Source organism: Maniola hyperantus, chromosome 10 (assembly GCF_902806685.2).
Source record: "Maniola hyperantus chromosome 10, iAphHyp1.2, whole genome shotgun sequence".
NCBI lineage: Eukaryota > Metazoa > Arthropoda > Insecta > Lepidoptera > Nymphalidae > Maniola > Maniola hyperantus.
Window position 1 is genome coordinate 14,579,256 of NC_048545.1, and position 15,401 is coordinate 14,594,656.

General features: G+C 41.5%; 2 protein-coding genes and 1 non-coding gene across 3 annotated transcripts in view; 2 read left to right on the forward strand and 1 right to left on the reverse strand.

Moving 5' to 3' along the window:
- The window catches only part of LOC117985911 (WD repeat-containing protein 44), a 296,876-nt gene that overhangs the window by 273,386 nt on the left and 8,089 nt on the right, over nt 1-15,401 (forward strand). The window contains exons 3-13 of the mRNA XM_069501569.1: nt 172-352; nt 1,138-1,250; nt 2,623-2,711; nt 3,269-3,367; nt 4,102-4,269; nt 5,355-5,485; nt 6,710-6,824; nt 8,029-8,166; nt 9,044-9,206; nt 10,024-10,172; nt 11,825-11,963. Coding sequence (XP_069357670.1) covers nt 172-352; nt 1,138-1,250; nt 2,623-2,711; nt 3,269-3,367; nt 4,102-4,269; nt 5,355-5,485; nt 6,710-6,824; nt 8,029-8,166; nt 9,044-9,206; nt 10,024-10,172; nt 11,825-11,963 — 1,485 coding nt within the window. The remainder of the gene's footprint in view (nt 1-171; nt 353-1,137; nt 1,251-2,622; nt 2,712-3,268; nt 3,368-4,101; nt 4,270-5,354; nt 5,486-6,709; nt 6,825-8,028; nt 8,167-9,043; nt 9,207-10,023; nt 10,173-11,824; nt 11,964-15,401) is intronic.
- Nucleotides 1-15,401, reverse strand: part of LOC117986183 (glutathione S-transferase 1-1-like) — a 39,399-nt gene that overhangs the window by 17,271 nt on the left and 6,727 nt on the right. The gene's annotated exons all lie outside the window — the stretch shown is intronic.
- TRNAL-CAG (transfer RNA leucine (anticodon CAG)) lies at nt 2,239-2,322 on the forward strand. Its single transcript has one exon. It is a non-coding gene; the product is annotated as a tRNA-Leu (tRNA).

Below are 15,401 nucleotides of genomic sequence, written 5' to 3' on the forward strand. Positions count from 1 at the left end.
TACTTAAGTTTACAGCCGCACTCAGAGTCGCTAATTGTAACTTAAGATTGAGTTAAAACGAGACAGATTTATGTCAGAGATATAGCTCTGTCTCGTTTTAACTAAACTTAAGTAACAATTAAGCGACTCTGAGTGCTGCTGTAAATTACAAAAAATATAATTACTCTTCAGAAGATCATCAATATGCAGCAAAACTGCAAGCATAAATGAGAGCAACGGCAAGGAAAAGGAAGCCAACAAAAAAGAGCAGCTTGAAGACAATGTAGCACAGAGCAATGCTGCAACTAGTACTCCTGTCACTGTCACAGAAAATGCTGTTGCTGTACAAGATGATAGGAACACTGTCAAAAATGTTGGTATTAATTTATATATTACTAGCTGATGCCCGCAACTTCGTCCGCGTGGAATTAGGTTTTTTAAAATCCTGTGGGAATTAATTTTCTTCCTTCTTCTTTTTTTTCCTCTTTAATTTTCCACGATAAAAGTAGCTTAAGTCCTTCCCCGGAATATAAGCTAACTCTGTACCAAACTTCATCAAAATCAGTTAAACTTTTGTGCCATAAAAAGCTAGCAGACAGAAAAATCGCATTTTCGCATTTATAATATTAGTATGGACTAGCTTATGCGCGCGACTTCGTCCGTGTGAACTACAGAAATTTCAAATATCTTAGTTGTCGTCTACGTCATATTTATCTGCATGCCAATTCTTGTCTCGTTGGTCACAGTTAAAAATCACCGATAAAAGGCACCAATTCCGTTGTCTTTCTCTAAACTTAATTTAGAGTATCTGCATCCTTTTCTTTTTAACAATGCTAAAAAGGGACAGAATATGAACTTTACATTTAAAGACTCTAAATTTTAGTGCACGCTACAAATTTAAACAGTAGGCTCACGACTGTGCGCTCAAATCACGGGTTTTACCATCTAAAAATTAAATTTAAAACTGTCAAACTGCGTCTGTTTTTTTCACATTACATTAGTAAGAAGAGGATGTAAATACTCTAAAATAAGGTTGTGCTCAGAATCAGTACCAATATCTATTTTAAAAATAATTGTTGTGTAATCTGTTTGTAATAAATTTTATTTATTTTATACTGTGTCACTCTTAAATCCCAAATAATGAATTATTTATTTTAGGTAGTTCAGGGCAGGAGGAGATTCCAAGAGCTAAGAAGATGCATGCAGACCGAAGAAGAAGACGAGCCTGACCCTGGGGCTCCTCTATCAGCACCTATGGAGCGCCCATTCAAGTAAATCATCTTCTTTATTATTTAAAAAAAAGAAAAAAAAAGCTTATGCTCGCGACTTCGTCCGCTTGGACTACACAAATTTCAAACCCCTATTTCACTCCCTTAGGGGTTGAATTTTCAAAAACCCTTCCTTAGCGGATGCCTACGTCTATAATAGCTATCTGCATGCCAAATTTCAACCCGATCCGTCTAGTAGTTTGAGCTTTGCGTTGATAGATCAGTCACCTTTTCCTCCTTTTATATATTTAGATATCTACGTCATATTATGTCGTAAGCTACCATACAAAACAAAAAGAAACGTATTTTAACGGACTCTGATCGGATGAGTGCGTATCCGCCGCTAGGCGCAACGTCAAGGCACTGCCGATGTATTGGACTTTGCTGCTGCACCTTGGTGCAGCGTCTTTCACCCTTTGTGTGATGTATTGTATCTATGCAAGAACTCAAAACTATAAAACGAGAGGCATTAAAGTCCATTTTATTATGTATAGATACACAATCAGAATAAAATGGATTTAATGTCTCTCGTTTTAGAGTTATTTAGTTATTTCGATACTCGAAATATAATATTATGTACACACTGTATTATTTATTATTTTATTTGTAATTTTCAAATTACCGACAAATCGCTAATTTGAGAAACAAATTATTTGGTGAAATAAGTTTATAAAATACACTATACACAATACACATATTAACATCCAGTAGGTACATTGACAAAGTCAAACATTTGTAAACTGAGTAAATCAAACTATCTTTTTTGTGCAGTATGGAATACAATGTTTGTTACCTGAATAGATTGAGACGTTTTTTGTGAAATGATCCTTTGTCATTTACGTTTTTTGTCAAATTACGGCCGATAGTAATCATTGTGTCCGTAACCCGTAGGTAAATTATTAAGTGACGTTGTTAACTGTCTGAAAATAGTGTAACTCTCTATGTGATGCTGAACACTGATCAGTATGTGATTTTCAGACACTAACAACAAGTCAGGATGGCCGAGCGGTCTAAGGCGCTGCGTTCAGGTCGCAGTCCACTTCTGTGGGCGTGGGTTCGAATCCCACTTCTGACAAATACTTTTTGCTTTTTTTATCAGGTTTATAATATCAATATTTTATATAAAGTTTATAAAAATATCATAATATTGTACTGTGATTCGATAATATAATTTTAACATAAAATGCTTTAATTATATTACTCTCCATGCAAAATACTATCCATTTCAGGGATAGTTTATTTAATAGATTGATTAATTAATAATTTCGGCTCTTAATAAACTTGAATTACTCAAAATTTGCTCAGTATTTTTAGTGAAGTTTAACTATTGGCAAATGATTTATTGTGGACATGTATTGTATTGTTTGCTTTTAAGGATAATATCACACGACACCATGAGTCTTCAGAGTATGACGTCACTCGGCAGGATCGGAAGAATCTTGGGCGGGGCTGCAGAATCCCATTGTAAGTTGATTTCAATGCCCAAAACCCATGCTTATTAAATCCAAAAGGATTTCTATGTATTTATTTGTCGCTCTTGTCTATCTATCTGTCCCTCTGTCTGTGCTGGGGTATGACAAATAAGTAGTTTTAAAGGTGTCCCCCCCCCCCCCCGTATATCCGAAACTACTGAGCCTAAAATTTTGAAAATATTACAGAAAGTAATTCTTTTCTACTATTCTAATTCTAAAATTCTTTTCTAATAGTTTACTTTTAAAAAATTGTTTTATAATACCGTGACAAATCTCCCAATATTGATTGACAAACCAAAACATTTTCACATCTTCACATGTGTTGCTCATCGCAAATCTCGAGAACAGCTGATACGATTTCGCTAATTCTTTTTTTTATAATATTCCTTGAAGTACGAGGATGGTTCTTACGGAGAGAAAAATTTAAAAATTCCTGAAAAAGAATCGACTGTTAGGCGGTACAAAGTTCGCCGGGGCAGCTAGTTTATAATATAAAGTAGTAAAGTACTATAATATAAAGTTATAAAAGTTTGAATGTTTTTGTTTCAGCAAATATCCGTGACTCCACAACAGCGCCCTCTGCGTCGTCGAGAGAGCCTTCCACCATATCTGCTGATGATCTCATCCATTCTGATCGAACACCTAATGGTAAGTGACACTCACTTACTCATATTATAAATGCGGAAGTATGTTTGTTTATTGGTTTGTTCTTCAATCACACCGCAAAGGAGCGGCGTGATTTTTAGCATGGGTCTTAAACGTGACGCTTTGGAAGATTTTGTCTCACACACTACTTGTTTGTAATGACGCCTAATTGATTAATATAGGTTTTATACGTCTTTGGAAAAAAGAAAAAACCGGCCAAGTGTGAATCAGACTCGTGCACTGAGGGTTCCGTACTACAATCGTGTTTTATCGACATTTTGCACGATAAATCTAAAACTATTTACTAGATCTCGTTCAAACCAATTTTTGGTGGAAGTTTGCATGGTAATGTACATCATAATATTTTTTTTTAGTTTTATCATTCTCTTATCTTAGAAGTTACAGGGGGAGTGGACACACATTTTACCACTTTGGAAGTGTCTCTCGCGCAAACTATTCAGTTTAGAACAAAAATGATATTAGAAACCTCAATATCATTTTTGAAGACCTATCCATAGATACCCCACACGTATGGGTTTGATGAAAAAAAAATTTTTTTGAGTTTCAGTTCTAAGTATGGGGAACCCCAAAAATTTTTTTTTCTATTTTTGTGTAAAAATCTTAATGCGGTTCACAGAATACATCTATTTACCAAGTTTCAACAGTATAGCTCTTATAGTTTCCGTTTTCCGACTACTTTAGGTAGGCCAAAATCTTCAAACTCCTTTATATTTCAGTGCTAGCAATGGCGGAACCGGATGTGATAGCAAGTACAAAGGCCAACAGCCTGAAGCAAAGTCGCGCGTCGTCGGCAGCCATAGTGTCCATGTCTGGCTCGTCGGGAACCGAACCCCGGGCCGCCAGCGTGGCCGGCCCCGTCGCGCCGCCGAGGAAAAAGAAACGAAGTAGGTTTTTGTTTTTAGGCTTCCGTATCCGAAGAGGACCATATTGGCTGTCCGTCTGTCTGCGTGTTGCGTACGTCTGCCCCAGAAAGGGGAGAAAGACCAATTAGGGACAAGGACAGGAAAGAAAGAATTTGTAGGGAGTCAAGAAGGCGCCCCGGGAAAGAGCCACCAAGCAAGTACCGAACGGGCGCCCTCCCGCATTTCGGCCCATATAACCGCGAGGTTGGTGGGGCCATGGGAGGTGGTGGGTTGTCCGTCTGTCTGTCAGCGTACTGTATCTCATGAACCTTAATGATTAGAGAGTGTGTATTTCTAATTTTTTCTTTTTTTTTTTAAGAATATTCCCCTTTCCTCTCCAACTAAGCGTCAGGCTTGTGCTAGGAGTAGGTACGACAATAGTGCAACGGGCGGGGTTTGAACCGTCGACCTTTCGGTTTTCAGTCCACTCCTTTACCGGTTGAGCTATTGAGGCTCTATTGCCGCTATAACAACAAATAATAAAAAACCAAGATGCAAATTTAAAAATACATAGTGTTATATGATAGAATATGAAGCTGTGGTGATGGCTTAGTGCAGGTAGGAGTTAGGACCTCCTTATCGGAGGTCGGGGGTTCGATCCCGGGCACGCATCTCTAACTTTTCGGAGTTATATGTGTTTTAAATAACTAAAAATCACTTGCTTTAACGGTGAAGAAAAACATCGTGACGAAACCTGCATGCCTGAGAGTTTTCCATAATGTCCGCAAAGGCGTGTGAAGTCTGCCAATCCGCACTTGGCCAGTGTAGTAGACATGGCAAAAACCCTTCTCATTCTGAGAGGAGACCCGTGGGGTGATTACGTTTCTTGCGACAAGCTTGCGACAGACGTAAATCTCGCTATCATTGCTGTCAAACGTCACACGTAACAGCAGCTAGAGAGAGACAGCAATACCCACAAAGCAAAATAAGAAGAAGGAGAAGAGGAACAGCAAATAAACTATCGCATTGCTACTGCGGTCGCTACTGAAACGTTTTACGTAATCACCCCACCACCGTGCTCTGTAGTGAACCGGCGTTTGATTGATCATAATGATGATCTGTTTTAGATAAACTGCACGGTTCGCAGTCCCTGTCCACGACGGACGGGGACAACCTCAGCATCTGCACGACGGATACGGACGAGATCAGATACGTGAGGCGAACGGACAAACCGCAACTGGAGTCCTTAATTGTTGAGGTATTAATAAACTACAATGTTTTAAAATCTAAATATATAAAAGGAAAAGGTGACTGACTCGCACTATCAACGCACAGCTCAAACTACTGGACGGATCGGGCTGAAATTTGGCATGCAGATAGCTATTATGATGTAGGCATCCGCTAAGAAAGGATTTTTGAAAATTCAACCCTTAAGGGGGGGAAATAGGGGTTTGAAATTTGTGTAGTCCACGCGGACGAAGTCGCGAGCATAAGCTAGTGTATTATATAGAGACAACATCCATTCAGCCAATCGAAAAGTACATATTGTAAGAATTTAGGTTCCGGGAGACTATGCCCGCGTGGATTTAGGTTTTCTTTGATTTTCCGATTCCGATATGATACCCCACTTGGTATAGATATCTTACTTTTAAAATTGAAAGTACAAATTATTTGTTCATGAGCACATTTTCATTTTTTAAGGATGTAGGATTCTAGGTCAACGGGAAGTACCCTATACACAGACAGACAGACAACGAAGTGATCCTATAAGGGTACCTTTTTTCCTCTTGAGGTACAGAACCCTAAAAAGTAGCCTATGTCCATACTGGGGATGCAAGCTATCTCTGTACCTTTCGTCTAAATCGGTTAAACGGATGCGCTGTAAATTAGCAGACAGAATTAGTATAATTCCATACTAATACTAGCTGATTGATTTTTATGGATCACATTGATTTGTTAAAATTGAAGTCAAGCGCTAGTCTATAAATTAAAAAAAACCGGCCAAGTGCGAGTCGGGCTCGCGCAACGAGGGTTCCGTACTATAGTCGATAATTTTTCGTCATTTTGCACGATAATTGAAAAACTATGATGCATAAAAATAAATAAAAAAAGTTTTAGAATGCACAAGTGAAGCCCTTTCATATGATACTTGATATAGTTATCTTACTTGAAATATTGAAAATACTAGTTATTAGTTCATGACAATTTAATTTTTTTGTGTGATGTAACCACAAATTCACGGTTTTCAGATTATTCCCTTAATGTCTGCTATAAGACCTACCTACCTGCTAAATTTCATGACTCTAGGTCAACGGGAAGTACCCTGTAGGTTTCCTGACAGACCGACAGACAGACAACAAAGTGATCCTATAAGGGTTCCGTTTTCCTTTTGAGGCACGGAACCCAAAAAACAGTATGTTACAACTGTTTTACAATGATGATGTGAAAAGTTAAATGTCAGAGGGAAATGTATTATTTCCAGCCTCCACTATCGAATTCCATAAACCAAACAATGGCACTGCCGAGTCCGGCGAGCACGATAGAATCTCTCACCAGAGAATTCCAGGATTCTTTGGAATTGTCCCAATCCAAGTATGGTAAGTGTTTCGTTGGCGTGCTTTCTTTTTTGTTGGTTTAATGGATATGCCTTTGAAAATCCTGGGTGACTTTTTGATTTTTCGGGATAAAAGTAGCCTATGTCCGTTCCCGGGATGTAAGCTAACTCTGACAGTTGTCACAAGTTGAATCACTGAGCTGATGAGCTCGCGCGTGACGTCATCACGCCCCTCCCGCCCCGCTCCGCTACCGCAGGAACCTACTCAGTTATTTGTTATGGCTATAGTATGAATTTGAATAAATAAACGGAGGAACGGCATTCCGAACCAGTGGTGAATTAAATTAAAACTACCTGACTATTCATAAGCACTTGTAAAAAGTTTACATGAATAAAAACATATTCTATTCCAGTGTTTCCCAAACATTGTTCTGCCATAATAAAGAAAATAATTTTTCTTGAAAATGATAAGCAATTTATTTTCAATTTTTGATCCATCTACCAATATTTTTAATTTATCTTTTAATTGAATTAGAACTTTTATTTGCCATGGCCCGGTAATGTTCACATTGCCCCTTCGTGACCCACTTCGTGAACACTTCCTAAGCTGGTTCCATTAGGTACCCCGGCGAACTTCGTACCGCCTAACAGTCGATTCTATTCCAGGATTTTTTTTAAATTTTTCTCTCCGTAAGAACCATCCCCGTACCGTACTTCAAGGAATATTATGAAAAAAAGTTAGAAAAATCGGTTCAGCTGTTCAGCTGTGTGAGATTTGCGATCAGCAACACATTCAGCGACTCATTTTTATAGAAAGAGATAATATTATCGATATTTGGTAATATTTTTAAAACAATGCGGGAATGTTGTGACCCGGGATTTTATTTTGATGGCCCGGTACTGGGTCGCGACCCGGCAAATGAGAAACGCTGTAATCTATTCTATTCTATTCTAAAATGTGTAAAAAGCTTCCAAGACGGTCAAGCACGTAGGATTTTGCTTGAACCAAGCATTTTGACCGATTTCAAAGTTTGCTTGATGCTTGAGTATTTACGTACTTGACGCGTGATTGATGCGATTTTATATTTTTACTTGACGCGACGTTCAGACAGTGTTTTAATTATGAAAAAAGTGCCGGTTGCTTGATCAAGCCGCTTGACGGGCGCATCGAGCTCGCACTAAGCAAACAAATTTACGTGCTTGACGTCAAGCTGTTTTCCCATCTTGAGTAATAAAACAATCTACAGCGGCTCTGGACATGTCCCTGTCGCACCACGAGTCCCGCTCGAGCGAGCGAGCGAGTGCGTCGTCTAGGAGTAGCACCGGTACGTCATTGCGACACCATCCCACGCACTCTACGTTGGATATCAAAGAGGCTGTGAAAGGTAGGTGAATGAGTATGTAATAATATACAAATCAAATCGAAACGCTAAAATCAAATCGAATTTGTTTTGGCAACTAGATTAACAACAAACACAACATGGGGTTATTCAAGGGGCGGACCAACAAATTCCTAAAAGGCCGGCAACGCATCGGCGGTTCCTCTGGTGCTGCAAATGTTCATGGGCGGCGGTAATCACTTAACATCAGGTGACCCGCCTGCTCGTTTGCTCGCTTTCTCTATTAAAAAAAAAATCGCGATGGACTATCACACCATTACACGTTTTTAACATCGGTTTAAACTGCACCTAAAGTTTTTGTGACAAGACCGGATGATTTTAATAGTAACGACGACCTCCCTGGCGCAGTGGTAAGCAATGGGGTCTTATTAGTGGGAGGTCCCGGGTTCGATCCCTGGCAGGGACTTGGAATTTTATAATTTCTAAATTTCTGGTCTGGTCTGGTGGGTAGTTTCGACCTTGGCTAGTTACCTTACCGACGAAGCCGTGCCGGCAAGCGATTTAGCGTTCCGGTACGATGCCGTGTAGAAACCGAAGGGGCATGGGTTTAATAAAAACTGCCATACCCCTTACAGGTTATTCGCTTCCATCTTAGACTGCATCATCATTTACCACCAGGAGCGGTTGCAGTCAAGGGCTAACTTGTATCTAATAAAAAAAAATAAAAAATGGCTATCCTTAACACAGATCTAAAAATCTAGCTAGGATAGCCAGTTCTTGATCTTGTGCCATTTTTAATATTGTATATGTCAACAAGCACGCAAATTTGTTCAAGATCAAATCAATGTATGACGTGTGTAATCTAGATGATTGAAAAATAAACGTTTTATTTATTTATTTGAAAAAGTATATTGTGTAATAGGTGAGTACGTGGTGCGTCCACAAGACGAGGAGCGTTTCCGCGCGTCGGGCACCACGCCCAACGTGACCAACACTGGGACTATGGGCAGCAATGGCAGCGGACGCACGCACAGCGAGGGCAGGCCGCCCGCCACTGGCACTTCTAGTCTTGGATCTGTTAACAGGTTTGTTGCACCATCTTGTTAAGATTTTTGTCATGCGTTAAATTCAGTTTTTTTTTTTTTTTTTTTTAATTCAAATACAAGTTAGCCCATGACTGCAATCTCACCTGGTGGTAAGTGATGATGCCGTCTAAGATGATAGCGGGCTAACCTGGAAGGGGTATGGCAGTTTTTTTATTAAACCCATACCCCTTTGGTTTCTACACGGTATCGAACCGGAACACTAAATCGCTTGGCGGCACGGCTTTGCCGGTAGGGTGGTAACTAGCCACGGCCGAAGCCTCCCACCAGACCAGACCAGAAATTTAGAAATTATAAAATTCCAAACCCCTGCCAGGAATCGAACCCGGGACCTCCCACTATTAAGACCACAGCGCTCACCACTGCGCCAGGGAGGTCGTCAAATATCGTCGTCGTTTAAATTTATTAAAAAGCATTCTTCTAACTTCTCAGATCTGTAGTAAGTGTATTCATGTGAATATATAAGGCCAATTTCCTATCAAAAAGTTTCGGCCATTAAAAGTACTGATATCAAAAATTATGTCCTGATAATTACACCGGAATTTGAAGCTCATTTGGGACTGGCAATGGATTTCTGTTTTCAGCTTGGCAACATTTTTGTACTTACTCTTTGAAAATTTTGTTGGGAGACGATTTCGAAAAGATGTAACAGAGACCGCTCTGTTACTTTTTTTGCGAATGTATTTAGTAATTCCATCCTGGGTCTTCGTTGGGCTTAGTCTGCTGCTGGCTTTCTTGTGTAGCCTATAGATTTGGCATTAGAGCGTAACATTTGAACACACCGGTATTCTCTATCCAGACGCTCGGACGGCAGTCGAGCTCGGCGCCGCTCGGCCGGGGACTCCCCTCAGGCGGGCGCAGGGCTTCACGCGCGCGCCGCCTCCCCTTCACACCAGCTATCCGACATAGAGATACTGGAGCAAGTCACCGTTCTGAACCTAGACACGGGTGAGTATATGGAACACACCGGCAGACGCTCGGCGCCGCTCGGCCGGGGACTCCCCTCAGGCGGGCGCAGGGCTTCACGCGCGCGCCGCCTCCCCTTCACACCAGCTATCCGACATAGAGATACTGGAGCAAGTCACCGTTCTGAACCTAGACACGGGTGAGTATATGGAACACACCGGCAGACGCTCGGCGCCGCTCGGCCGGGGACTCCCCTCAGGCGGGCGCAGGGCTTCACGCGCGCGCCGCCTCCCCTTCACACCAGCTATCCGACATAGAGATACTGGAGCAAGTCACCGTTCTGAACCTAGACACGGGTGAGTATATGGAACACACCGGCAGACGCTCGGCGCCGCTCGGCCGGGGACTCCCCTCAGGCGGGCGCAGGGCTTCACGCGCGCGCCGCCTCTCCTTCACACCAGCTATCCGACATAGAGATACTGGAGCAAGTCACCGTTCTGAACTTAGACACGGGTGAGTATATGGAACACACCGGCAGACGCTCGGCGCCGCTCGGCCGGGGACTCCCCTCAGGCGGGCGCAGGGCTTCACGCGCGCGCCGCCTCTCCTTCACACCAGCTATCCGACATAGAGATACTGGAGCAAGTCACCGTTCTGAACTTAGACACGGGTGAGTATATGGAACACACCGGCAGACGCTCGGCGCCGCTCGGCCGGGGACTCCCCTCAGGCGGGCGCAGGGCTTCACGCGCGCGCCGCCTCCCCTTCACACCAGCTATCCGACATAGAGATACTGGAGCAAGTCACCGTTCTGAACCTAGACACGGGTGAGTATATGGAACACACCGGCAGACGCTCGGCGCCGCTCGGCCGGGGACTCCCCTCAGGCGGGCGCAGGGCTTCACGCGCGCGCCGCCTCTCCTTCACACCAGCTATCCGACATAGAGATACTGGAGCAAGTCACCGTTCTGAACTTAGACACGGGTGAGTATATGGAACACACCGGCAGACGCTCGGCGCCGCTCGGCCGGGGACTCCCCTCAGGCGGGCGCAGGGCTTCACGCGCGCGCCGCCTCTCCTTCACACCAGCTATCCGACATAGAGATACTGGAGCAAGTCACCGTTCTGAACTTAGACACGGGTGAGTATATGGAACACACCGGCAGACGCTCGGCGCCGCTCAGCCGGGGACTCCCCTCTGTCATAATTGTTGCTATTGGCTGAATTTATGGTATTCTTGTTGCAACAATGCATTGTAGCCAATAGTGACCGAGTATCGGCCAATCAGAGGTAATTGTGATCGTGACATTGGAGCTGTCATTTTACGGGAAACGAGCCCCAGGGGCTAGATTGCGGTAGAATAACAGCTACAATGTCACGATCGCAATCACCTGTCATTGGTTGACGCTCGCTTCCTATTGGCTAAAATCCATTGTTGCAACAAGAATACCATAAATTCAGCCAATCACAACAATTGAGATTGTAATAACGATTGATGCAGTTTTTCCGCTGATCCAAAATCCAAATACAGTGCGACAAGGCTATCTTGGCGCGTAGCGAAAATCGGAACTAAAGTTGCCGTCAAGTCTCCCCTTTGTTCTTGTTTGAATATTCTAAGCCTTTGTTCTCCAACAGCGCCCCCCTGTCATTCAAGTGCCAAGAGACCCTTGCTGCACTGTAGCATCTGCTTATAGCCGCTTGGTTTGCAGGCGAGCGCATGCCGCTGAGCGTGGCGGAGCACAAGCTGCCGCAGTGCATCAACCCGCTCAGCCTGCACATCATGCGCCTCACCTCCGAGTACATCGGCCGAGCTAACGATGATGATAACACCAGGTTTGTACTGTCTATGCCTTACACTTACACTTTTCGGTATTAGTGATGTTCCGGATATCCATATCCGTATCCGCGGGAGAAAAAGATCCGTATCCGTTACTTTTTGGCGGATCTTTTACGGATCTTTTTACCTTATTAATTTTTAAAACATAGATTATTATTAGATGTTCGACTTGTGGACGATCCCAAACTAACCGGCTCGTGGGAAAGCCTGGAGCACCGCAGAAACGTTAGCTCTCTATGCGTGTTCTATCGCCTTTATAATGGGGAGTGCTCTGAAGAGCTTTTTGACCTCATTCCACCCTCTTTTTTCTACAACCGCACCGCGCGCCACCGTAAGGAATTTCACCCTCACCATCTGGGTGTCTTGTGCACTTCGACCGTCCGCTGCGCCAGATCCTTCTTTCCACGCACGTGCAAACTGTGGAACCAACTCCCATCGGCGGTGTTCCCACTAGATTATAACATGGGGTTATTCAAGGGGCGGACCAACAAATTCCTAAAAGGCCGGCAACGCATCGGCGGCTCCTCTGGTGCTGCAAATGTTCATGGGCGGCGGTAATCACTTAACATCAGGTGACCCGCCTGCTCGCTTGCTCGCTATATCTATTAAAAAAAAAAAAAAAAAAAAAAAAAAAAAAAAAAAAAAAAAAAAAAAAAAAAAAAAAAAAAAAAAAAAAAAAGATTACTACCTAAACTTCTTTGTAAACATTTTTTTACCTCATACAAGAAAAACAAACGTTATTGCGCTACCCAGTGTCACACTAATTTATAAACAATACAAAAGAAAGACCCGCGCAATGCAAGTCGAACCATGTCCTGTCGCGCAAAGCGTCAACTATCGTTTCAAGGTCAAGAAAGTTAGATCCGTATCTGTATCCGCGGATCTTGACGCCTATGATGCGGCACATCACTAGACGGTATATATCCTGAACTAGCTTATGTCTGCGACTTCGTCCGCGTGGACTACACTTTCAAACCCCTATTTTACCCCCTTAGAGATTGATTTTTCAAAAATCTTTTATTAGCGAATGTCTAATAGCTGTCTACATGCCAAATTTCAGCCCGATCCGTCTAGTAGTTTGAGCTGTGCGTTGATAGATCAGTCAGTTCCTTTTATACATTAAGATCGCTACCCATTATTATCAATACGAAAGTGTGTTGGTTGGTTTGTCCTTGATTTTTTGCATGGGTATAGACTATAGATATATATGTTGAATTCTTAAGTCTTGATCATTATGATTATTAATGATTTGAATACTTTTAAAACTATGCACGCTAGAGTGTATATGTATGTTATCCCCTTACCTATTGCATGTTACTTGCTAGAACGAATAGTTTGATTAGAACTAATCTAAAAAACTAATTATTGTTAAATAATTTTAAATACATATCAAAAATTGCGAACCGGCAAAGACGGCGTTTCTCGTTTAAAGAGCTGCATTGTAATATGGGCCTTTGAAAATAGTTTCGATAACTGCAAAAAGATATCGCTACTAGATGGCATAAAAACAGTCGCTTCAGTACTGAGTGAGCATACGTATCAAAAATTTCGTCACTGGCTGTAGCTTAGTGGTCAGAGCGTCGGGCGCGATCCCAGGAGACGCGGGTTCGATTCCTGCCGGGTCGCAATTTTTGCTATGTATTTAAAATTATTTAGAAATTTCCTTGAAGTGTAGGTAAAATACTGTAATTATTGTTAAATATAGAAATAACCTGTATAAAATGTTCCGTTCACAAAGTTACCCCCAATTGTGGGATGAGTTTGTTATAGCACAGGAGTGCTTTTTAGAAATAAGCTACGGTTGTTTGTTATTTCTTTTGTAAATAATTGTTCAGTAACCTCTGGTAACATCTAATTCCACAAAATATATGATACAATACATATAAAGGTGCATCAGAAGTTAAGATAGAGACTATGACTGAGAATCAGGAAGATCCACATTGAAATGACTAAACTGCTAATTAACCTAATTGATGATTAACCGGATAAACAAAATAAATATATACTAAGAAAAACTATACTATATAAACTAAGAATGGGAGATCGTGTCCACCATATTGTAATGTCCTAGTTAGAAATATATAATATTTTGATTCAATATTTTTTCAATGGAACGAATTTTGTTGGACGAAATTTATTGATAATAATGTAATATTGAATCAAAATACAATCACATGGCGGAAATGATTTCCATAGCTTGGACGCGTTTTTGATTGTTGATCGACCATAGTACTAGGCACAAGATTTATTTTATTTATTAGGTTAACTTTCGGCTACTTACACTAATACATTAAAAAAATACTTATTCTGAACATATAACTTACTAAATGTAGTAAGATTGGCATACAAAGTGTACACCGCAGCAATATTTCCAGTCTGAAGATCAAACCAAAGAGCCTATGGCGGAAACGGGCCTCCATTAGCTTCTACAGTAGCTCGCGCAACCTCTTGCGGCGCTCGCCGTCCGCGCCCTTGCACCCCGCCCTATCGAGCCTCAGTATTGACACTACTAGGTTCACTATTTCTATTGTCTATGCCTTGTTTTTTTTTAAAGATTTTTATACAGTGCGACAAGGCTATCTTGGCGCGTGGCGAAAATCGGAACTAACGTTGCCGTCAAGTGTACCCTTTGTTCTTCTTTAAATATTCTAAGCCTTTGTTCTCCAACAGCGCCCCCCTGTCAATGTCATTCAAGTGCCAAGAGAGCCTTGTCGCACTGCAGTTGTTTTAATGTGCTTCCACTTTTTAAAGGTATTTTGGTAGATGTCGCTGTTTGTTTTATTATACTCGTAGGTCATTGTTGTCGCTTATACTTTTTAAAAGTATGTAAATAGATGTTCTTGATTTTATTGTTGGCTTTGTGTATATAGCGTATATAACGCGACCAAACTAAGAAAGGGAAATCGTGTCTGCCATGTTAAGAATAAAATTACTTATTAAAAACATATTGAATCAAAATGTGTTTCTAGTTAAGACGTCACAATAATATGATTCCCCTTTCTCAGTTTGGACGCGTTATACCTAGGTTTTATTGTAAGCTTTGAATGTTTAGAAGCGTATATATTATACATATATGGTGTTGTCTATACAGGGTGTAACCAGAACGCTGGCACAATCGAAGACAGGTGATAGTACTGATGTTATGATACCACAAAAAAAACGCGAAAATTTAATAAAAAAAATAGGTGTTTTATTTTTAAAAAATCACGATATATTGCGAAAAAACATCTGACTGACGCTAGAGGTCAACGCACGTTCCGTATGTAGGCCACTCGGAGTCAATGTCGCGTCATAGGCGGGACATTCAAACAGCCGTACTCATAGTCGCTTAATCGTTACTTAAGTTTAGTTAAAACGAGACAGAGCTCTATCTCTCACATAAATCTGTCTCGTTTTAACTCAATCTTAAGTAACGATTAGCGACTCTGAGTGCG